At 31.9% G+C, this 23,684-nt stretch overlaps 1 protein-coding gene across 3 annotated transcripts; it reads left to right on the forward strand.

Moving 5' to 3' along the window:
• Positions 1–9,742: 9,742 nt before the first annotated feature.
• On the forward strand, positions 9,743–16,932 carry LOC132065291 (cell division cycle protein 48 homolog). 3 transcript variants are annotated; one of them, XM_059458610.1, is made up of 8 exons: positions 9,743–9,839; positions 13,020–13,248; positions 13,636–14,402; positions 14,483–14,704; positions 14,859–14,930; positions 15,025–15,306; positions 15,507–15,866; positions 16,340–16,932. In XM_059458610.1, exons 1-8 carry the CDS (start codon positions 9,795–9,797, stop codon positions 16,628–16,630), a joined length of 2,268 nt encoding a protein of 755 aa, XP_059314593.1. In that variant the 5' UTR covers positions 9,743–9,794; the 3' UTR covers positions 16,631–16,932. The 3 variants fall into 3 exon arrangements, with proteins under 3 accessions (XP_059314593.1, XP_059314594.1, XP_059314592.1); XM_059458611.1 differs by lacking the exon at positions 9,743–9,839 and adding an exon at positions 10,367–10,490; XM_059458609.1 differs by lacking the exon at positions 9,743–9,839 and adding an exon at positions 10,720–10,845.
• The last annotated feature ends 6,752 nt before the right edge of the window (positions 16,933–23,684 follow it).

The raw sequence follows: 23,684 nt of genomic DNA on the forward strand, positions 1-23,684 counted from the left end.
ATATGACAAAACTTAAGAGGTTATTTTTGATACTTTGATAATGATTACCCCCAAACTTATTTAAAACGGTATAATTACCCCACTAAACGCTGGCAAAGAGAGTGTGTTTATTTAGGAGCGTAACGGTAAAAAAGGGGAAAAATTAATTTTTTTCTTAAAATCATGATTTTCTTAAAATTTGAAAATAAATCTAGTCTTCCACATTTAGTTTTAAAAAACGGGTTTTCCACATGTTAAGAAAATAATTAATTTTTTTCAAAATTTTATAAAAATTCGAGTTTTTTTTCACATTTTGGCAACGAGAAAAACACTTTTCCTATATAAAAGTGTCCTAAGATGAAATCATGAAAATCAAGATTTTTTAAGACATTTTAAAAAAATAATCAAGTTTTCCATATTTTTATCCATTTTTCCATATTTAAAAAAAAAATCATTTTTAGAAAAAACGTTTAAAAAAAAAAAACAAATTTTTAATTTTTTTTTTTAAAAAGGGTTTTAAATCCTTTTTTTAAAAAAAAATAATCCATGTTTTTATTTTTTTTTAAATGGTTTAAAAAAAATAAAATTTTCAAATTAAAAAAAAATACGGTTTTAAAACTCATTTTTTTAATGAAAATTCGTTTTTATTTTAAAAAAATTGGTATTAAAAAAAAAAGAATTTTTTTTCTCCATGAAGAATGTTTATTCTTTTAAATAAGTTTAGGGGGTAAAACCGAAAATAGTTCGGGTAATTGCATTATCCCTATAATACTTTGATAATGACTATTTGAGCTCCGTTCGATTAGAGGTATATTTGATTACTTTATTGAAAAGTAGAGGGATCCTTTGACCAATTTGAATTTATATAAGAAAGTTCCACATTAAGGGTGGGTTTGGTATGAAAGAATTTTTTTTTTCCATGAAGAATGTTTTCTTGGAAAAAATATTTCAGAAAAATAAGTGCATTTCTTATTTTCTTTCGTTCGATTGTAAGCAGGGGCGGACCCGTGTATTAAATTTTGGTGCTCGAGCAATTATTAATCGCAGCGGATACTCTATATAGATATATAGAAAATATTATAATTGTGGTATAGAATGATAAATAGCATCTAGAAAGCAATAAAAAAAACTTGGTGCTCCGGTTAGAAGGTGGTAGGTTTTAGTCTAAGCGAGTGAGGAGCCGAGTTTGAATTCTACTCAAAGCAATATAATTTTTTTGTTGATTTTAAGGTGAGCATCCGGCACCATTGAGTCTTAGGTCACAATCAATGTGGAATGTTATTTGTGAAACTTGTTTTTCCTAATTTTAGTAGGGAAGTCATTTTCATTATTTTTAAGCAATTTATTTTCCTAAAAAAAATATTTTTCAAAAAATTTAATTAACCGAACATAGAAAATTTAAAAAAACATTTTCTAGAAAATATCTTTCTCTATACCAAACACACATTAAGAATAAAATCTTCCTATCATAGGTGATTCTATACCCAACTGCTCAAATTCTAGATCTACAATTAAAGATTGGAGGAAAATACTTACAACTCTATTAATTATTTGCAAGTCATGAGTTCATTGTCTTTTTCCTAATTGATGTAACCAATTCTTAATGTTACGTTATCCTTTTGTCGTTTTAGTTTAGTAAAAGACAATGAAAAATAAATAAAACTATTTTTCATTGCAATATTATTGCATTTTGCGTGACCTCTTCCGAAAGTGTTGATACTTGATAGTATAATTCCAATAATTGTATTATACAACTTATCAATGTAATTACTTAGTATGAGACTATGAGTGCCAATTCAAATGGAAAATGTTATAGTGCATTACTTATATGTATAATACCTCAGCCAATAATGAAAATTTTAGTTTAATACTTTAGAGCTATTGAATTACTTTAAATTAAAGTGTTAAGAAAATGAAAAAAGAGATTCAAATAAAAGAGAGGAACACAGACCTTTTTCTTCTTTTCCTTGAAAAGAAAAATGTGTCCAAGAAAAAAGATACTTCAATTCGAATTTTGTTGAGTGGAAGCTAAGTGTCTTTATTGATAAGATTAATTAATGATAATTATAAATTTATAATTACAACCCTTATATCATAATTAAAGAAATGCTTAGTGGTCTATTGGCACTATACTTTTTCTTTTCTTTGTTTTTTCAGCTTGGACCCTTCATGATTAGAGCATGTTTAGACAAATGCCACCCTAACATTTGTACAAGGAGAAAACATTATTATACTATTATCAAAAGGGTGTCCCTTGCCCACCAACCTATCATCCTTTTATTTGTGTTTCTCTTCTCAGCCTACACATTATATATGATCGTGTCAATTTGCACGTGCTTCGATTATTTTGCTAGCTTTACTTCCTACGTCTTAACATATATTGTTCTATTTGATTAAACACGATGTTTTAATAAATAGAATTTTTTTTTTAAAAAAAAGGTCTAAAAGAAAATTTTAAATATTTTGTAGCTGTAAATTACTTTTGTCGAAACATTTTACTTTTTCATGTTTGTTTTTTGCAAGACTTTAAGAAAATATTAATTAAAAAGATAATTTTACTAAATTACCCCTATTTATTGCTTGATTCAATTTAATGATACTCTTCATTTCACCACATTAATCTCTCTTCACATTATTACAGTAAACTTAATGAAAAATAATTAAACTCTATCTTAATTTTCTAAAATGACAAGTACTTTTAACTTCTTATTTCTAGTATCATAACAAATAAAATGGACCAGAGGGACTACCTCATTATGGGTAAAATTGAAAGTTAATATTACTTTATTTGTGAATATCAAATGTAATATAAATTGGAACAAGATAAATATGAGACAGATAAGAAAAATTACTAATGATTTTATATTCGTTAAAACTTAAACTCTGATATCTCAAAAGTTTCACCATCTCTATATCCTTTTCTGCACGTCGTATTTCTTTTTGTTCTTTACTTTTTTTTTCTTCTTCTTCTTCGTGTTGTCTGGAATATGTATTTTCATAAGAATTATGGGTCCCAAAGAGGGAGTTAAAACAGGGGACTGAAAGGGAAATAGGCTGATGATTGTTGCTTCCTTTTATTAAATAGGTATATTTTGGTTTCACTTTAGAAGTTCAGATTGCCTTTAATTGGACATGGATAAAGTGAATAAAAACCTTTATTTCAACTTATTTAGCAACGGTTATTGTACCGTAAATAAAATAACCTCTTATCACTTAGTTCGAGGACATTTATACTTTTTAGGAAGTTTTGTAACCACTTTTAGCCAAAGAATACATCCATATCATCTAAAGGGACTATTCCATCTATGGTTTATCAAATTTATTAAAGTGACTATTTTAGAAAAGATTGAGGCTAATGCGTGTAACTAAAAAAATTGATATATTTTAAATAATTAACATATTTACGTTTGGGCAAAAGTTTTTTTAAAATAATTAACATATTTTAAATAATTAACATATGGGCAAAAGTTTTTTTTTTTTTTAAATATGGGCAAAAGTATTAATTATTTAAAATATGGGCAAAAGTTTTAACATATGTTAATTATTTAAAATATGGGCAAAAGTTTTTTTTTTTGGGTCGGAAGTGTCTAATAGAAATATTTTATTATGTGTCCAGATGATTAATTGGAATAAGTCATAATTTTAGTGTTTAAATAAAATCTACTGACAAATTTAAAGATTCTCAATGTATTCCGTATGAATTAATAGTGTTGTAGCTAGATCGTTTTACCAAGTTAATGGAAAGAAACCATTTAGCCTTTTCACCTTTGATGAGATTCACTCACTAATTTCTAATGATTCCTTTGATTTTTATTGATCTCTATGTCACATTCAGTGCCTAAATTAGGCGGAGAGGAGGGAGTTCGGTTAAATTCCTTTGCTGGAATTATACCGAGCAAATAGGATAAATAACGAACTTTTTCATTATATAATTGCCGAATTCCTTGAAATAAAAAAATATTTTGATGTTGTAGCAAAAGTTTTTTTTTTTTTTTTGGCCTTTTTTCAAGAGTTTCATCCTTATGATGGAGGAGTTAGGCATGACTCCAATCTGTACATTTATCAAAAATTATAATTACACGGAGGAAGACATAAATCTTAACTTCGATAACTTTGGAGATGTTAGTTATGACCAACATATTTCATTTCATATGCGCAAAGAGTTCAAAAATTACTTTTAAGTCATAGGCTCAAAGTATGACATCTAGTATTTCTTTAATCCTCTTGTATGAACTCCCGACTCTATTATTAACCACACAATGATATATGCACTTATACTTTTGTATAATTAACTATAAAACAACAAATATTTTTTTGCCAGATTAATCGGGATTTTTTTTTTTTTTTTTTTGTTAATTAAGTGGCTTCTCCGTGTAATTTCTCTTTTTAATGTTGCTTTTTCTTTTCTTTATCCTATCATGGTTATAGCTTGAGTTTGAAGTTACCTTAATTTTACTGAAACCGTAAGAAAAATGATGAACCCTACACAATGATTACGAGATCTTCTCTACCCATATATGTAAACCACTAACCATGTGTCAATGTCAGTGAAAAAACTTTATCTAAGAAAGATTTAGGCTTAGAGCTATATATTTATTTTTTTTTTAAATAAATGCTTTTCAGCCTTATGTTAAATGGGTCAATTATTTTTTTTAAGCTTATTTTAAGCACAAAATGACATTCAAATTGAAAACGACATATAAGCCAACTTATAAGCCAATCCAAACGGGCTCTTAGTATATGCTATTACTATGTTTTATTGGCATTCAAATTACGACATATTTTAATTGAGCACTTGAACGCATGATAAGAGAAATCCTACTAGCTAGACACTTTTAACTCAAATCCTAGAAAAACTTTTGTGTATGTTCTTTTATTACCGATGGCGGATGCACGGCCAACCGAGGGTGTTCACCCGAACACCCTCGCAAAAATTACAAAGGTATATATAGGGTAAATTTTCTGTATTTATGTGCATATATTAACTTTCGAACACCCTCGATAAAAAATTACAATGTATATTTAGCTTTGTTTTTTTTCCGAACACCCTGGATGAAAATCCTGGATCCGCCCCTGTTTATTACCTAGTTAAGTTAATTAACCACATAAAATATATCACTTCTTTTAACTATACACACCAACCTCAATTGGAACAAATATGGGGTTTTGGGCGTTTGAGAACACGTGCACACACATTTTCAAAATTTGAATTGGAGTGTCTTATAAAAATATTTATCACGTGTTCATGTGCTTAATTGGAATAGGTTGTAGTTCCACTGTTTTCACAACCAAACGAACTTGAAGATATCTGGATTATATTGAGATATTATCAGGCTACAAACCAATTAGTTCTGCTATGTTTAGTTTTAAAAAGTTTAATCCAAATCCTTATCACAATAACATTTTTATTATTCAAAATTTCTCCTCATCAAATAAGACAACAATAATTCAAATTCTAAACGTAAAATACTCCTATAATCCTACAAGAAAACTATTCCAAAATTAAGAACATTTATGGAATATAACATACGCATTATTTTTAGGAATTTTTACTCATTGTAGCTTCTTTTAAGACCTAATTATTAATATTAACTATCCTTTTATTTAATTATATTTAGTAGCTAATTAATTTTTCTAAATTACAAATGGTAGCTATATCAAAAAATACATACCCAAACACATATATCTTTCTTTTTTCTCAATCACTACTCATTTCATATTTTTCATTTCTCTTCCCTTCTCTCAACCACCACCACCATGGACGCACCACCACCATGGCCGCACCGTCCCCTCTCTCTTCTCCCTCTCCCTCTCCCTTAGTGCTCACCCCTCTCTCTCTCTCCGCTGCCCATCTCTCTCTTCTCCGTCTCCCTCTGTGCTCACCCTCTCTCTCTCTCTCTCTCTTCACTGCGTATCCGGCCGTGTGCATTGTTGATGGCGGCAGTGATGGAATGATTTTGAGATGGCGGCGGAGAAGATGACATAGAGGTGGAGAGATTAGGGTTTTGTTGGTGATGGAAAGATTAGGGTTTTTTTATGGTGGTGGTGTCTCAAATTAGGATTTTGGTGGTGTTGGAGAGATTAAGGTTTTTTGGTGGTGGTAGTGTCTCAGATCTGGCCATGTGTATTTGTTAAAAGCCAAATACAAATACATTAAAAAATCTACATCTCACAAATACCTTTTTGAATGTATTTGTCTTTGTATTTTTGAGTGCATTTTTTAGTGTATTTTGTTAATAGCCAAACACATTATTTTTTTGAATGTATTTGTCATGTATTTGAATTTTTTGGTCTTGTATCTGAATGTATATGTTGAAATCCATTCAAATACACGAAAATTTGAATATATTTGGCTTCATAGTAGTTGGATTGTACACAATGTATTTGAAATACATCAAAAAAAAATCGCAAAATACATCAAAAAAAAATCAAGAAATACATAAAAAAAATCACTGAAATACATTAAAAAAAAAAGACACGGAAATACATCAAAAAAATATATATTAATATCTAATTTAATAGCTCCACCATTAAAGGCTAAAATCAAGGATCATATTTTTTTATTTTTTTTTACCTTATTCTCATGTATTTGTTGGCAACAAATACACGCGAAAACATACACTATTTTGCCAAAATGTAGCTACAAATGGTAATATTTAAAAGGGTAGCTACAAATGGTAGGAAGCTACAATAAGGTAGTCATTTGAGAAATTTTACCTTATTTTTATATTTTGAGTTTGAGCCCGGCTTAGCACGGGTCTCCGACAACTAGTAGGGCCCTACAAACCAATTAGCTCTGCTCTGTTGCTTTTTTCCATATATTACTTATAACTACAAACTATTCAATATTATTCTTACTCCTTACAATTCAGAATATCTCCTTCATAGGACAATAAATCAATAATAATTCAAATTCTATAATCAAAGTACGTCCTAATCATACTAGACGAGTATAAGTGACTAAAACGCCTCCAAACTTGGCACGGATTGTAACTTTAGTCCCCAAACTATTGCTGCACTTCAAGACACCCCTAAACTTGGCAAAATGGGTTTTAATTCATCCCCGAGCTTGGCACAACAAGTTACTCACCCGCCAACAAAGCGTGAGAGTTGCTTACATCGGCTTTTTTTTTTTTAAAAGAAAAAAAAATCAGTTTTGAAAAATTCATTAAAATGTATATTTTTTTTTAAATTAGAAAAAATTATTTTTTTAAAAATGTGGAAAATCCATTTTTTTAAAATAAATATGGATTGGATTTTATATTAAAAAATATGGAACTTTTTAAATTTTGAAAATTGAGAAACCTTTAAATTATTTTTTTTTAAATTAAAAAACCTAAACTTTTTAAAAATCTGGAAAACTAAATAAACCCATTTTTCTAAAAAAGAATCTGGAAAATTGAATTTTTGATTGAAAACCTGGTCTTTTTTAAAATCTGGGATATTGATTTTTTTAAGAATAAAGTGGAAAACTGATAATTTTTTTCTAGATTTAAAAACTAATCTAATTTTTCGGGATTATTTTTTAAAAAAAATGGGTTGTCCACATTTTAAAAAAACATCAGTCTTTTCAGTTCTCTTTTAAAAAAGAGTCTTAAAAGAATCATGAAAATCTGGATTTTTTAGGACAATTTTAAAAAAATATCAAGTTTTCATTAAAAAAAAATCCAAATTTTTTACAGATATTTTAATTAAAACTGTAGTTTTTTAGTTTTTTTTTAAAAAAAATCAAAATTTCCAGATTTAAAATAAATATTTCATTGTTCCAGATTTTTTTTAATAAAAAAATCAGTTTTACATTTTTTTCAAAACAATTTATCTATGTGGAGGACACATAGGATAAAAATGCCATGTCACATTAATATTTTACACGTGAAGGGCCACATAAGCCTTTTATTACAGCTGTTCCAGCGAGTGACTGCACTCACTCCGGATCATGAGCTAAGAGGTGTTATAAAATCTATTTAGCCGAATCTAGAGATGTCTTAAAGTCCATCAGTAATTTGGAAAAGTTGCAAAACATGTCAAGTTCAGGAGCGATTTAATCACTTCAGCCTTGACTTTATAAAACTAGTCCAAAATTAAGAATAACTCGTATTCCTTTTCCCAATACACATAGGAAACAAAAATATATATATAAAAAAGAAAAACTCTCCTTTATATAAAGTCCAAATCCAAAAAATAGTTCTCATCGAACCAAAAGAAAAATATCTCTTTCTAGATCGTAAACGATTCAAAGATGAGTCACAAAGCCGAGTCATCTGACTCGTAAGTTCTCTGCTCATCTCCAATTTTGTGTCAATTTCATATATGATTTGTAATTTTATAATTTAATTCTCAATTTTGTAATTTTTTTTTTTTTTTTTTTTTGTAGAAAAAATGCTGGTAAGAAGGATTTTTCAACGGCGATATTGGAACGGAAGAAAGCAGCGAACAGGTTAATTGTAGATGAGGCAGTTAATGATGATAATTCAGTTGTTGCTTTACATACTTCTACTATGGAGAAACTTCAACTTTTTCGTGGAGATACTATTCTCATTAAGGTTAAAAAACTCCCTATATTGTAGTTTTTTTTTTTTTTTTTTTTGATAAATTTTGAAGAATTTATGATCAGTATTTAGTAATGTTGACTTTCTAGGGTTTTGATTTTGAACTATCTAATCGCGTAACTTTTGAACTAGTATATAATGACTTATTGTGGTGTTTTGATAAGTATTTACGGAATTTATGATGATTTACTTAGTAATGTTGTGATGATGATGACTTTCTAGTGTGTCGATTTTGAACTATCCAATTGCGTAGCTTTTTGAACTATATAATTGACTTATTTGTTGTTAAGTTGTTTGCTTAGGTTCTCGGTAACTGTTTGTTGTTTTTCGGTGATTAGGAGAGTATAGAAACCTTTTTTTAGATTTGAAAGTATGATTGAACTGTTTAATCGCGTGGCATTTGAACTATTTAATCACGTAATTTTTGAACTATCTAAATGACTTATTTGTTGTTTGCTTAGGTTATTGGTAACTGTTTTGTTGTTTTTCGGTGATTAGGAGAGTGTAGAAGAGTATAGCAACCTTATTTTAGATTTGAAAGTGTTTATAGATTTTGTTCTGTTGAGGCCGTAATATAGAAGGATTTTTCAACGGCGATTTTGGAACAGAAAAAAGCAGCGAATAGGTTAATTGTAAATGAGGCAGTTAATGCTGATAATTCAGTTGTTGCTTTACATCCTTCTAGTATGGAGAAACTCCAACTTTTTCGTGGAGATACAATTCTTGTTAAGGTTGACAAACTCTCTATATTGTTGTTTTTGCGGTTTTTTTTTTTTGATAAATTTTGCAGAATTATGATGATGAGGAGTTTATAGGGTTTCGGTTTTGAACTAGTATATGATGACTTATTTGCTGTTTGTTTTGTTGTTTTTCTATATTGTACTGGTTGTGGTTTTATTTTGATGAATATTTACAGATTTGTGATGATTTATTTAGTTATGTTTTGATTGATAATGATATTCTAGGGTTTCGATTTTGAACGAACTAATCGAGTAGTGTTTGAACTATTTAATCGTGTAGGTTTGAACTATATAATTGCGTAGCTTTTGAACTATTTATTCGTGTAGCTTTTGAACTATCTAATGACTTATATTGTTTGCTTAGGTTCACGGCAAATATGTAATGACTTATTTGTTGCTTTTCGGTGATAAGAAGAGTATAGAACCCTTTTTTTACATTTTGAAGGTATGGTAGTGTTAGTATGATAGTATCGTAGATGAGGCGGTTAATGACGATAGTTCTGTTGTTGCTTTACATCCTTCTACTATGGAGAAACTTCAGCTTTTTTGTGGAGATACTATTCTCATTAAGGTTAAAATCACTATTTTGTAGTTTTTGCGGTTTCTTTTTGATAAAATTTACAGAATTTATGATGATGATGACAACTTTCTAGGGTTTCGATTTTGAACTATCTAACCGCGTAACTTTTGAACTATATAATGACTTATTTGTTGTATGCCTAGGGTTATCGGTAACTGTTTTGTTGTTTTTCAGTGATTGGGAGAGTATAGTAGCCTTATCTGTTGTCTGCTTAATTTCTCGGTAATCGCGTAGCGTTTGAACTATTCTTATCAAGGTTTTCAATTTAATGTTCTACTGAAACTCGCTATATTGTACTTATTGCGGTTTTTTTTTTTTTTTTTTTTTGATATATATGTATATATATTTACAGAATTATGATATGTTTTAGTAATGAGTTTCTAGGGTTTCTATTTTGAACTATCTAATTGCGAAGCATTTGAACTATATAATGACTTGTTTGTCGTATGCATAGGTTCTCGGTAACTGTTTTGCTGTTTTTGAATAATTAGGTTAAATTTGAAAGTATGATAGTAGTATTAGTTCTCTGCGAATAGACTTATTGTAGATGAGGTGGTTAACGATGATAACTCTGTTGTTGCTTTACATCCTTCGACTGTGGATAAACTTCAACTTTTTCGTGGAGATACCATTCTCATTAAGGTTAAAATCACTATTTTGTAGTTTTTGCCCTTTTTTTTGATAAAATTTACAGAATTTATGATGATGACGATGACTTTCTAGGGTTTCGATTTTGGACTATCTAACTGCGTAGCTTTTGAACTATTGAATGACTTATTTGTTGTTTGCTTAGGTTAGGTTCTCAGTAGTTGTTTTGTTGTTTTTCGGTGATTAGGAGAGTATAGAAGAGTATAAGAACCTTATTTTAGATTTGAAAGTATGATAGTGTTAGTATTTATAGATTATGAGGTTAATGATGATAATTCTGTTGTTGCTTAACATCCTTTTTACTATGGAGAAACTTCAGCTCTTTTGTGGAGATACAATTCTCATTAAGGTTTTTAATTAACTGAAACTATCCATATAGTTATTGTGGTTTTTTTTTTTTTTTTTTTTTTTTTTTTTTTTTGGGATGAATTTTACAGAATTTATGATGATTTGTTTAGTAATGTTTGATGATGATGACTTTCTAGGGTTTCGATTTTGATTTTTTTGATGAATTTTACAGAATTTATGATGATTTGTTTAGTAATGTTTGATGATGATGACTTTCTAGGGTTTCGATTTTGAACTATCTGATAGCCTAAAGTTTGAACTATTTAATGGCGTAGCTTTTGAACTATACAACAACAAACAACAACAACATGTTTTGATGTTGGTTTCTAGGTTTTGATTTTGAATTATCTTCGCGTAGCTTTTTGGACAATCTAATCACGTAGCTTTTGAACTATATAATCGTGTAACTTTTGAACAATCTAAACTTCAGCTTTTCTGTGGAGATATAATTGTCATTAATTTTTCAGTTTAATCTTATAACTGAAACTCTCTATATTGCACTTATTGCGGTTTATTTGTTTTTGATGAATGTTACAGAATTTATGATCATTATTTAGTAATGTTTTGATTGATGATGGCTTTCTAGGGTTTTGATTTTGAACCATCTAATCAAGTAGTGTAACTATCTAATCACGTAGCTATTGAACTATTTAATGGCGTAGCTTTTGAACTATTTAATGGGTTATTTATTGTTTGCTTAGGTTCTCGGTAATTGTTTTGTTGTTTTTGGGTGATTAGGTGAGTATAGAAACCTTCTTTTAGATTTAGAAGTATGATAATATTAGTGTTTACGGTGACCTACTGGTCAATGAAGTTGGTTGAGAACCATGTCTCAAGTTCAATTCCTAGTGGAGGCTAAAAGTCCAGGTGATTTCTTCTTATTAGTCTAGGCTTTGGTGGACAGAGTTGTTCCGGTACTTGTGCTGGTGGGAGGTAGAAGGTGCCCGGTGGAATTAGTTGAGGCGTGCGCAAGCTGACCCCAGCACCATGGTTATTAAAAATAGAAGAAGATAGTATTAGCGTTTATAGATTTTGTGTCTGTGTTCTACAACTTTGGTGGGAAAGCATTGAGCAAATGTACAGTTCATGCAGTGGGAGCAATTGTTCAAAATTACTGAATCTTAGCTAGCTCGAAGCTGTTAGATTTTTTTTTTTTTTGTAAAAAAATTTTTAGTACTCCTTCCATCATGAAAAGAACGATAGAATTACTGCCTGGGGAGCCAACGAGCTTTTTCTTTGCTACAGTTTTTTCATCATCCTAAAAATACTTTGTAACAGTAGAAATTCTGATTCTGTAGTACTATTTATGTTTTTTCTGAAGTAGCAAATTTTATTTCGAAAGAAATTAAGAAATTGTCTCTAGATTCATGCTGAAGATGTGATGCGTTGATCTTCATAGTTCAGCACACCGTTCTTTCTGTGGCAGAGGAAGTAATTGATTTCTTCTGTAAAGGAAGAGATAAACAAGTGGTACTTGGTAATAAAACTTACCTATAACATTCTCACGAGTTCAAGTTCAAACAATAGCGTGCTTATAATGTTTCAGTACTGTGACATACATAACCTGTTTCTGCGGGAAGATTTATTGGCTATGTTGGTAGATGACTCTTGATTTATGTTTTGCAGTCTCCATATCCTCTAGAACTATTTTTAGCAAGTGTACTCATAATCCTCTGTTTGACTAAAGCATTAGATCTTCTCCTTTTTACTCCAAGCTTGTGTTGATGTCTTGCATTGTTTATTTGGTTTTGTTGCTCACCCAGAGCTTGACAACTTAACTTGTCCTGAACACAACTGGGATCGAGTTGTTTAAAGAGTATCACGGGTCATTGATTTTCTAGTCTCTTTTTCTCCAACAACCAGATCACTCTAAGCTGTCAATGCCACCATAACATAATTACATAATAGAATCCTTACGTTGGACCTCTGAATCGTGTTAGATATATATTATTCTGGAAATATTGTGACGTTTGAAGCACAAGAAACCAAGATGTGTAAATATGTTTATGATTTTCTTCCTACATGCGTTTTTTCCTGCCACTTGGTTTTTGTTGTGATTATGTATATTACAAATGAACTTGGAATGAAGTACAGCACTGTGGATTCCTGTGCGTGTTCTTCTGCTTGTCAATTCAGTTGACTTAAAATTTGTGTTCTGCTCTATCCGTTATCCAGGGCAAGAAGAGAAAGGACACAGTTGTCATTGCCCTTGCTGATGAAACCTGTGATGAGCCAAAGATTAGGATGAACAAGGTGGTCCGTTCGAATTTGAGGGTTCGACTTGGAGATGTTGTATCTGTCCACCAGTGTCCAGATGTCAAGTATGGGAAGCGTGTCCACATACTTCCTATAGATGATACAATAGAAGGTCTCACAGGGGATCTGTTTGATGCATTCCTAAAACGTAAGTGTACAACCTGATTGATATATTCAGTTAGTTGGAAGTTACAGTCGCTGCAGCACAGATTACTGTTTGACAATTGCCATGTCTTTGTTCTCCCTTAACTGTGTGCTGCATGCTGCAGGGGTCTACAACTTGTTAAACTTGTCTGTTGTCGCTGACCCAAAAAATAAATTAAGAAAGAGAAATAGACAGAATGAAAGATTGCTCCCAACCCGCCCTAACACCACAACCCCTGCCCCCCCAAAGGAAAAACAATTTGATCTTGGCTTCAACTGTTAGATATTTTTAGCATTAAATTGGTTCAGTCTTCCAACATTTACTCACTAATTTCATTAATATTATTTGTCTGTAAGCGCTATTTTTAAAATTTTGATGCCCTTCTTGCAGCTTACTTTTTGGAGGCATATCGTCCTTTGAGGAAAGGGGACAATTTCCTTGTTAGAGGAGGGATGAGAAGTGTGGAATTCAAGGTCATAGAAACTGACCCTGGGGAGTATTGTGTTGTTGCCCCAGACACTGAAATCTTTTGTGAGGGTGAGCCTGTGAAAAGGGAGGATGAGGAGAGACTTGATGAAGTTGGCTATGATGATGTGGGTGGTGTGAGAAAACAGATGGCTCAGATTCGTGAACTGGTGGAATTACCATTGAGGCATCCTCAACTTTTCAAATTTATTGGTGTGAAACCACCAAAGGGGATTTTACTTTATGGACCCCCTGGTTCTGGAAAGACTCTGATAGCCAGAGCTGTCGCTAATGAAACAGGTGCATTTTTCTTTTGCATTAATGGACCTGAAATCATGTCCAAATTGGCCGGAGAGAGTGAAAGTAATCTCAGGAAGGCATTCGAAGAGGCTGAAAAGAATGCTCCTTCGATCATATTTATTGATGAAATTGATTCAATTGCTCCCAAGCGAGAGAAGACACATGGTGAAGTTGAAAGGAGGATTGTCTCACAACTATTGACTCTGATGGATGGACTGAAATCTCGCGCTCATGTAATAGTGATGGGAGCTACCAACCGTCCAAACAGCATTGATCCTGCTCTGAGAAGGTTTGGTAGGTTTGATAGAGAAATAGACATTGGTGTCCCAGATGAAGTTGGACGTCTTGAAGTTCTTCGCATTCATACCAAGAATATGAAGCTTGCGGAAGAAGTAAGGCCCACTTGCCAAACTTGGATTCTTTTGGGTGCAACATTTTACTGTGTCATAATGGTTATTACTCAATTGTGCAGGTCGATTTGGAAAGAATTTCGAAAGATACACATGGTTATGTTGGTGCAGATCTTGCTGCTCTTTGTACTGAAGCTGCACTTCAGTGCATTAGGGAGAAAATGGATGTCATTGATCTGGAAGATGACAATATTGATGCTGAGATTTTGAACTCAATGGCTGTAACAAATGAGCACTTCCAAACTGCTCTCGGTACAAGCAATCCGTCTGCATTGCGTGAAACAGTAAGTAACCCATCATAACCAAGTTTCAGAGTGCAGGATTTTTAGAATGCATTTATGGTCTCTTGTCTTATCTGTATGGATCTGTGACGTAAAATATGCATTACTACTTTCGGGACACAAACTTATTGGCTTGTTCTGTGAAACTGTTTTGCAGGTGGTTGAAGTGCCTAATGTGTCATGGCAAGACATTGGAGGCCTGGAAAATGTCAAACGAGAGCTTCAAGAGGTAATGTAATTCATTATAATGGCCTTGATGTAGACTTATGTCCTACATACTTGTCGTAAGAGATCTTGATTATTGCTTGTTTCGTTTTATGTAGACTGTTCAATATCCAGTGGAACACCCAGAGAAGTTTGAGAAGTTTGGTATGTCACCTTCAAAAGGTGTACTTTTCTATGGTCCCCCAGGATGTGGTAAAACTCTACTTGCCAAGGCAATTGCAAATGAATGTCAAGCCAATTTCATTAGTGTCAAAGGACCTGAGCTGCTCACCATGTGGTTTGGAGAGAGTGAGGCGAATGTTCGGGAAATTTTCGATAAAGCGAGACAATCTGCACCCTGCGTCCTCTTCTTTGATGAGCTTGACTCTATTGCTACTCAGGTAAGATAACTAGTAAAAGGTTGAAGTTGTACGAGAACATGTGAACATTTTAATAAGTTTTTTACTGGACTCGAGGTCATTCACATCCTGATCTAGCAATCAAATAGATTTAAAAGTATAATAGTATGTAAACAGGATGACAAGATTTAAGTTTATCTCATACAACTATTTACAAGAAATGGTGCTTTATACCATTGCAGAGGGGAAGCAGTGTTGGAGATGCTGGAGGAGCAGCTGATCGGGTTCTGAACCAACTTCTAACTGAAATGGATGGTATGAATGCAAAGAAGACTGTTTTTATAATTGGAGCCACAAACAGGCCTGATATAATTGACCCTGCACTTCTGCGACCTGGCCGTCTTGACCAGTTAATCTATATTCCTCTGCCGGATGAAGATTCACGCCATCAGATTTTCAAGGCATGTCTCAGAAAATCTCCCTTATCAAAGGATATTGATTTGGGAGCTCTCGCCAAATATACCCAGGGATTTAGTGGGGCTGATATCACTGAGATCTGTCAACGGGCCTGCAAATATGCCATAAGGGAGAACATAGAAAAAGTACGCTCTTCATCCTCTTTTTGCTGATTTAAATTTTTGTTTTTGTACTTCCGAATATCTGATGCTTCAAATAAACTTGTTCTACAACCGGCCTGCATGTTTTGGTTACATAGTAATTGATTGTCAAGGTCTGGTTATTTTTCTGTTGTCATTCTAGGAGTGAAGTGGATATGTGACTATTTATTTTTCCGTGGCTGTTGTTATGTTTGATTCATTAATTTTACTTGATGGCACTGCTGGCTATTGTTGTCTTCAAAGTATCTTCTGGGAATGTGATGACTGATAGGTAGAACCAGTTTTTTTTTTTTTTTTAACTGTGCGGTTTAAGAAAGTGTTACCTTGCTTTAAACTTCATTTTGTTGTGCCGTATGTTCTTTAAACTGTCATGTTTGCAATTGGTGCCAATCTGTTTCCTCAATTTCAAGTTGTGGGTATTCTTCGTCCTAAATCCTGGTCATCCTTTGTAATTTCAGGATATAGAAAGGGAGAGGAGAAGAAAGGACAATCCGGATTCTATGGATGAGGATGTTGATGACGAAGTACCAGAGATCAAGCCCGCGCATTTTGAGGAGTCTATGAAGTATGCACGACGAAGTGTCAGTGATGCTGATATACGTAAATACCAGGCATTTGCTCAGACGTTACAGCAGTCCAGAGGTTTTGGAACAGAATTTCGGTTTCCTGAGGCTAGTGGCAGGACTGCTGCAGCTGACCCGTTTGCAACTTCTAATGCTGCAGCTGATGATGACGACCTGTATAGCTGACGGTCTAGATTTTCCTTGTTAATTTGCTGCAAGTCTCCTGCTTTTCGGGTTAAAGTTGCTTAAACATTTTACCCCTACGCAATTATCCGAAACTGCTACTGGAATGCTGGATCTTGGAGTTGGTATTGGTTTAACTTTTGTTGTCTTCTGTTAACTTAAACAATTTACCCCTCAAATGTCTGTAGTACTTGTTGACACTTTTTAGAACCTTAAGATAGATTTAATGTCAGAGTCTACACTTATATCCTGGTGAATATTTTGTGGAATTCAATGAGCAGGTTTAAATACCCTATTTGGATGGATGTCAGTACGGGTTTTATGTTTTTCCTTGTGTGCATTTAGTGCGTCCTACAATCGAGGCATTTCTTGTCTTTTTAATATGCATGACGCATCCTCTTTTCAAAGAAATGCCAAAGAGAAGGTAAAAAGAACTCCCAAGGAAAAATGATTTCAATAGAAGTTTTCTTTCAGAGCAAGTTTGTAATGCTATCAGTCCTTCAATAATTGTCTGTTTTTTATATGGATTATAATATCAACTTGACATGGTATATAAAAGAGCTTTTACACTTTCCATAAGATTTATGTAGTTCTAGAGCCTGTTTGGATTGGCTTATTTAGGTGTTTTTAAGCACTTTTGTAGTGTTTGGGTAAAATAAAAAAGTATTTTTGAAGCATTTCTTTTAAGCTAAAATAATAAAAATAAGCTTATAAGTGATAAGTTATAAGCTCATCCAAGCAGGCTCCTGTTGCTCCGACTATGTTTTGATTTCAGACTAGTTAAATTAAACTGTATGAATCTTCTGATCGAGGTAAAGTTTCTCAACGCAAGTCAGCGTGTACATATTGCCTAACTAACTTGTTTGCGTTAATTTCCTTTATTTGTCGCAAAGCTATTACTCCCTCCGGTCATTTTTATTTGTTCATGTTTGACTTAACACACCTCTTAAGTAGTAATAAATAAAATGACAATTTTACTATAAATCATGTAAATAATTGGAATCAATCAAACATACTTTAAAAGTTGTGTAATCACTAACAATTCCTTGAAGTTTCCAACCCAATAATAAATAATAAGGGTAAAAAATAAATTATTTCTTGATTTTTCAAACTGAACAAGTAAAAGTGGACGTCGATTTTAAGTATAGATGGACGGAGAGAGTATTAATTTGTTTCTCTTTCCATCCAACTAATTGGATATATGATTTGTGGCGCCAACATTTCCTTTGACATTTGAAAATTTCTCTTATTTATGAGTATCATGAACGACAATAAAATATAAATTGAATACTACTCTGTCTCCACTGGTAAATCAGTAACTCTATGGTGGTCCCATTCCATTTGTCTCGTGATTTTTAATAGGAACAAAAAAAAAAAAAAAAAAAAAAAAAAAGGGGAAAACAAAACGTAGAAAACTTGTTTTTGCTCAAGTATTTTTGCAAACAAATTGTAGTTTTTTTCTTCTTCTTTTAGATATTGTAACACTAATTTCTCCATATGACATATGAGTATGATAAATCTATTTAAAACCTCGTGATAAGATAGATATCCAAATAAAATTAGAAAAAAATCACATGACATATGCTCATGGTCGGATGCACAATGAAAGGTAAATAGTGCAAATGTATCTGGTGACTTCAGCCAGATGAATGTATGTATGTATGTTTGTGTATAACATATCAAGTTGACTACTCTGTATTCATTGATTTAAAATTCTAAAAACTGATTCTTATTATATCATTGAAGTGGTTTGTAAAATTATTCTCATTGTCTAACATAAAAGAGAATACATGGAAGCACATGTGCATCCAAAATTTGAAGGTTATGAGTTTTGGATTGTTGTCGTTTGAACCAAAGCTGATTAACACATTCATTTAAGATTTGCGGCACTAGCTTCAGATATACGTTCAATGCGAAACATTAATTAATTTATGTGTTAAGTTCACTAAATTACAATAAATAGTAAGTCTGAGCCTACAATTTTAAAAAATACAATAAATTTAACGCTAAGAATCTTAAAAGGATTGAGCCTGTAGAGATTAAACCGTAGACACATCTCTGTGCCCCTGCATGGAAGTGATTCAAAAATGTTGGCAATTGCACCCTTCTCTAAAGACCAGAGAATGGTAGAAGAAAAAAGAAAAGAGAAATTAAATAAAGTGGATAATTGCATATATAATGAAATCTTCATTCTTTATTCTTGAGAATTACGAAACATCTTGTAATGGAAAACAAACTAACAAAAATCATATTCCTACTAAATATATATCTCTTCATTGGTCACAGTGTCAAACCAACAACAGAAAATAAAAATCCAGAAATTCAAGCATGTACACACTGAATACTGGTAATAATATCATCAAATGAACGTTCTTCTAAGCTTCCGGACATGCTGAGCAACACATCTTTATACGTAAAAAAGGATCGATTCCGTCAAAGATAAGGTCAGTACATGACAATTCAATACCATTTCATATATTATTCACTTCTTGACTAAGGTAATTTCTTGAAATTTTTTCCTTGAATACATCCAATTGAGCCTAAAATATGATAATTAACATACCGGCTTGGTGCAGAAGCATGCCTAAATCCCTTAGGCAAACAATTCCTTACTTCTTTCCCATGAAAAATAGGGCCTTTATTATGACTCCTTTGTGGTTTCATCATCACATATGTTCTGTCAATCTTCGAAGTACTACTCGATGGCTCGATCCTGGTACTGGATAACTCGCGAATACCCGTTACATTATTTATACAAGATAACAAAATAAGGTAAAAAAAGGCAAGTTTAAGGAATAAAAGATGAGTGGTAGTATTAGTAGTCATTTTGAGAGGTATTTGTGGGAATAGGCTGTGGGATAAGAGAGTTTATATTAGTATATTTTTGGAGAGAAAGAAAAGAGAAGTATAAATAGGCTCGTGAATAACAAAGGTGACAAATTTAGTTTGCACAGCTCATTGCAAAGAAGAACAGTACTCTTTTGAGTTAGTGAGGTGGTTGTTCTTTTTGACTGTACCATATATTATGAGAAATGAAGTGAAGTGAAATAGTCCGTGAGTTTCTGTCATTGCTTTTAATTTAGGGAAAAGGGCCTGATTTACCCCTCTACTTTCAAAAAAGCATATTTACCTTCTGTTTTATACTCATTCAAATTTCCATTTTTAACCTTATGAACCTTTTCCAAAGTAGAGGGGTAAATCATTTTAAAACACCCTTTTTTTTTTTTTTCAACCCCTAAAATGACTATCTCTACATATCCTTGATGAGTATAGTAAAAAAATATCTCTATATAAAATATTGACGTTTGGACACACTACTAATCATTGGTCAAAGTATGAAAAAAAAACTAAATTTTTTTCAACCAAAACTTCTTCAACCCCTAAAATTCCGAATGTCTACGAATCCTTGATGTATTAGCCTACATTTTAAAAAAATATCGGTTCTATATAAAATTTGGGTTTGAACACCACTAATCATTGGTCAAAGTATGAATAAAAAACAAAAATTGGCCAACTTTATTTTTTGCAACACTTAGTGTTATTTTCCATACTTTGACCAATGATTAATGGTGTGTCAAGACTCCAAAACGTCAATATTTTATAGAACTCGTTTAATGGACTTTATGTGGTGGGAATCCCAATTATGAGGTTTTTTATTCATACTTTGACCAATGATTAGGGTGAAGACTTATTTTATATAGAGATATTTTTTCTCGCGTACAATAATGTAGGCTCAATACATCAAGGATAAGTAGGGATAGTCATTTTGAACTTTTAACCTTTAGATTTTTTAGGCTGCCCCTCTACTTTGCAAAACTTCAAAAATTTAATAATTTCAACTATTGTAACTTGAAAATTTGCTCACCTTTTTGAAACTAGAGATTTAATTTAAGTTCAAGACCACCTCATTCAAATTTCCATGTCATTTTTTTTTTTTTTTTACTTACTCTAGAATAGATAATCGGATAATACAATTCTTCCATTCATAATGAAGACCAAAAAAATGAAAACAGACTTTCTCGAAAATGAAAAAAAAAAAATAGAATTTATGAAATGACTTCTAAGTAGCATATTGAACTATATTGCCCCGTAGGCAAAACTTCAAATTTAACAACTTTGACTCGATTCTGCATACGGACAAATAGAGATTAAAAGTTCAAGACCACCCATTTTCAACGTCATTGATTGTAATTTCTTTCTAGAATAGATAATCGGATACCGAATGAGACCAAAAAAAAAACAGAGAAAAAGAAAAAAAAAAAAGAAAAGAAAAAGAAAGAGCATTCTATATGCCCTGATTCATTCACTCGTGCATACTTGTGTTTTACTATCCAAAAAACATAATCTCGTTTGACTTAACTGATTGAAGTAGCCGGAGGCGGGGGCTGATCCAAGATTTAAACTCAACGGGTTTAGCCTTTAAGGTTCTTAACACTAAACTCATTGCATATTTGAAATCATCGGTTCAAAAATTAATATTTACTACTTATGTCCCAATTTTTGTGTCACACACTGTTGTTTTTGTTAGTCTGTCCTAAAAAGAATGACACATCTAGAAATAATTTAACTTTAAAATTTCTTACCCTCAATGAGATGATTTATAATCACACAAATGTCTATAGCTTATTTTAGAGCCACAAGTTTCAAAAAATCTTTTTTTCTTTCTTAAACACCATGTCAGTCAAAATACCGACCATAAATTGGGACATAGAAAGTATTGAAATTTTAATGATTTTTAAATATATATTAATGCTTTGAGGAAAAAAAAAAGTACTTAGATTCTAGTAAAAGCTATACTACATCCGCCACAGAAAAACTTAAGCAAATAAGTTTCCTTCACTTGTTTGTGGAGTGTTTAAAGAGAGCTAAGTAGATGCTAAACCCTCAAGGGGGACCTATAATTTAGTGCAAGTGTTTTCCAAATAAGGTTGGTATTGTAGGTTTTAATTTAGTGGTTGGGATAGCTGGTTTAGTTGGTATTGTAGGTTTTAATTTAAGATAGCTTATTGTGCAAGATATTATTGTGCAATAAAGCTTGTCATTAAACATATTATTGCTTTTAGTAATCAAGAATTAGAGCCTGTTTGGATGGGCTTATTTTTTGAAACTTTATAACTGTTTTCAAATATAAACTACTTTTAGATAAATTAAACAAACTGCCCAATTATTTTTTTTTGAGTTTATTTTAAGCACAAAATGACTTTAAGTTCTGGCCACCAAACACTCAAAAAAAAAAAACAACTTTATAAATAACTTATAAGCCAATCCAAACGGGCTCTTAGTCAAGACATGATCCAAATTTAAGGATTAGTATTAAATTCTTCCTACTAATGTTTTCAAGTTTCCACTTGAACTAAATGAGTTTAAATAGCGAAAATGCTATAATTATTCCGAAATAAGCTATACTGACATCAAGAACTGCATCATTTAACATTAATTATTGACTCTCTGACGAATTTTAACGTTCTCTATTATCAGTACTAAATTATGACTTGAAAACTTAATATGGTTTGAGTTTCAACATTTTTAATTTGTATAATAAACTCCTTCAATTGAAGACTAGTCATAAATAGTTTTGTGGAGTTTTGAGAAAAAAAGATAGCCTTGTATATAAGCACGATCAATGAACCATGACGAATTTTTAGACTACCTATTTAAGATTAATAGAGAGATTCCTCTGTAGTTTTGTTCTTTTAACTCTTCACAAACTGATATATATATATATATATATATATATATATATATATATATATATATATATATATCGAATGCTCATAAAAAAGTGATCGATTTTCTAGAAATTATAAATTACGATGAAATATCTACCTAAGTCAACCCTAACTATAATCACACTTCTGCGTGTGACCCATACCTAGTCAACAGGGCAAGAGATTGACCCCTATCAGCTTTCCTAGATTATATCATATGTAGTTATCTGTCATATAATTAATTTTCTTCTTCTTTAGACACGTGTGTTTCTTCATTACAACTACAATCTACCCTCTTTGGCACTGCCTATATTGCATCCAACCAACTACTAGCAGTCCAAACAAGCTATTAATTTACTTCTTCATTATTTTTCAATATATTGAATTGGTCTTAATTTGTTGGTTTTTAATTTGCTTAAAGTCAGCACGATTATCCATCATATATCTAGTGGTAACTAGGATACAATAGCTGTACCAGCACAAGCATTTAGTTTGTATTTTTAATTTTCAAACAGATTTTCCCCCCCAACATTTTCAAACAGATTAATGCAAGGAAAAGTGGTTGATGGGGTTGAAAATGTTGTAGTTTTCTGGGAACTGTTAGGAAGTCATTATGTTTATTAAATGATTTAGCCCCCAGTAATTTAATAGGTTTGTCTATATTAGTTGATCAATTGAAGTTTAATGTGTATTGGGGAAAATTCGTAGAATACAACTCGACGTATGCCATGGTGACAAGTATCGATAGGGGTGAATCGGATTCGAATCAGCACTCGGTGCCTCCAGAGGTGTTTGCATGGCATTGGGAGCTCATTAGAACTCATGTCCCCAGGGAATTCATATTGAGAGAAGGCACCGGTTAAAGAGGCCAACGATCAACTTTTACATGAAGATTTTGTGGTTCCCACGGGATATTAATAGACGTTATTGTCCATCATCATTGTAGCATTAATTTGTAATATTAATGAGGGCATAATTCGTGAAATGCGTATCCCTGAGTCCAAGTATAAATAGGGCTTCTCATTTCATTATAGATAGGGCTTCTCATTTCATCGTAACACCACTTGAAATACATACAAGATACACTTTACACTTGCATTGTTCTTAGTTTCTTATTTCTCTAGTTCAACTTAGCAAGATTTCAACTGCCAGCTTTCCCGGAGACTCTAGCTCAAAGCTTCTTCAAGGCTTAGGCTATTCTAACTCTTTATTTTCGATTGCATTCTTTTATACTAGTTTCTATCGCTAATTACTTCGTTATTTTGGTCACATTGATCCACGTGTCCTTGACGACATATAAAAATTCAACTATGCCAATTTACGAGTAAACATAATGAGCAATCAATGGG

The sequence above is a fragment of the Lycium ferocissimum genome, chromosome 7 (genome assembly GCF_029784015.1).
Source record: "Lycium ferocissimum isolate CSIRO_LF1 chromosome 7, AGI_CSIRO_Lferr_CH_V1, whole genome shotgun sequence".
In the NCBI taxonomy this organism is placed as follows: domain Eukaryota; kingdom Viridiplantae; phylum Streptophyta; class Magnoliopsida; order Solanales; family Solanaceae; genus Lycium; species Lycium ferocissimum.

Excerpts from the sequence above, each read along its gene's own strand:
- LOC132065291 (XM_059458609.1), top strand. The coding sequence starts at position 10,753 with ATGAGGTTAATGATGATAATTCTGTTGTTGCTTAACATCCTTTTTACT. Across the intron at positions 10,846-13,019 it reads GAGATACAATTCTCATTAAG|GGCAAGAAGAGAAAGGACAC; the intron begins GTTTTTAATTAA and ends TCCGTTATCCAG. Across the intron at positions 15,867-16,339 it reads TAAGGGAGAACATAGAAAAA|GATATAGAAAGGGAGAGGAG; the intron begins GTACGCTCTTCA and ends TTGTAATTTCAG.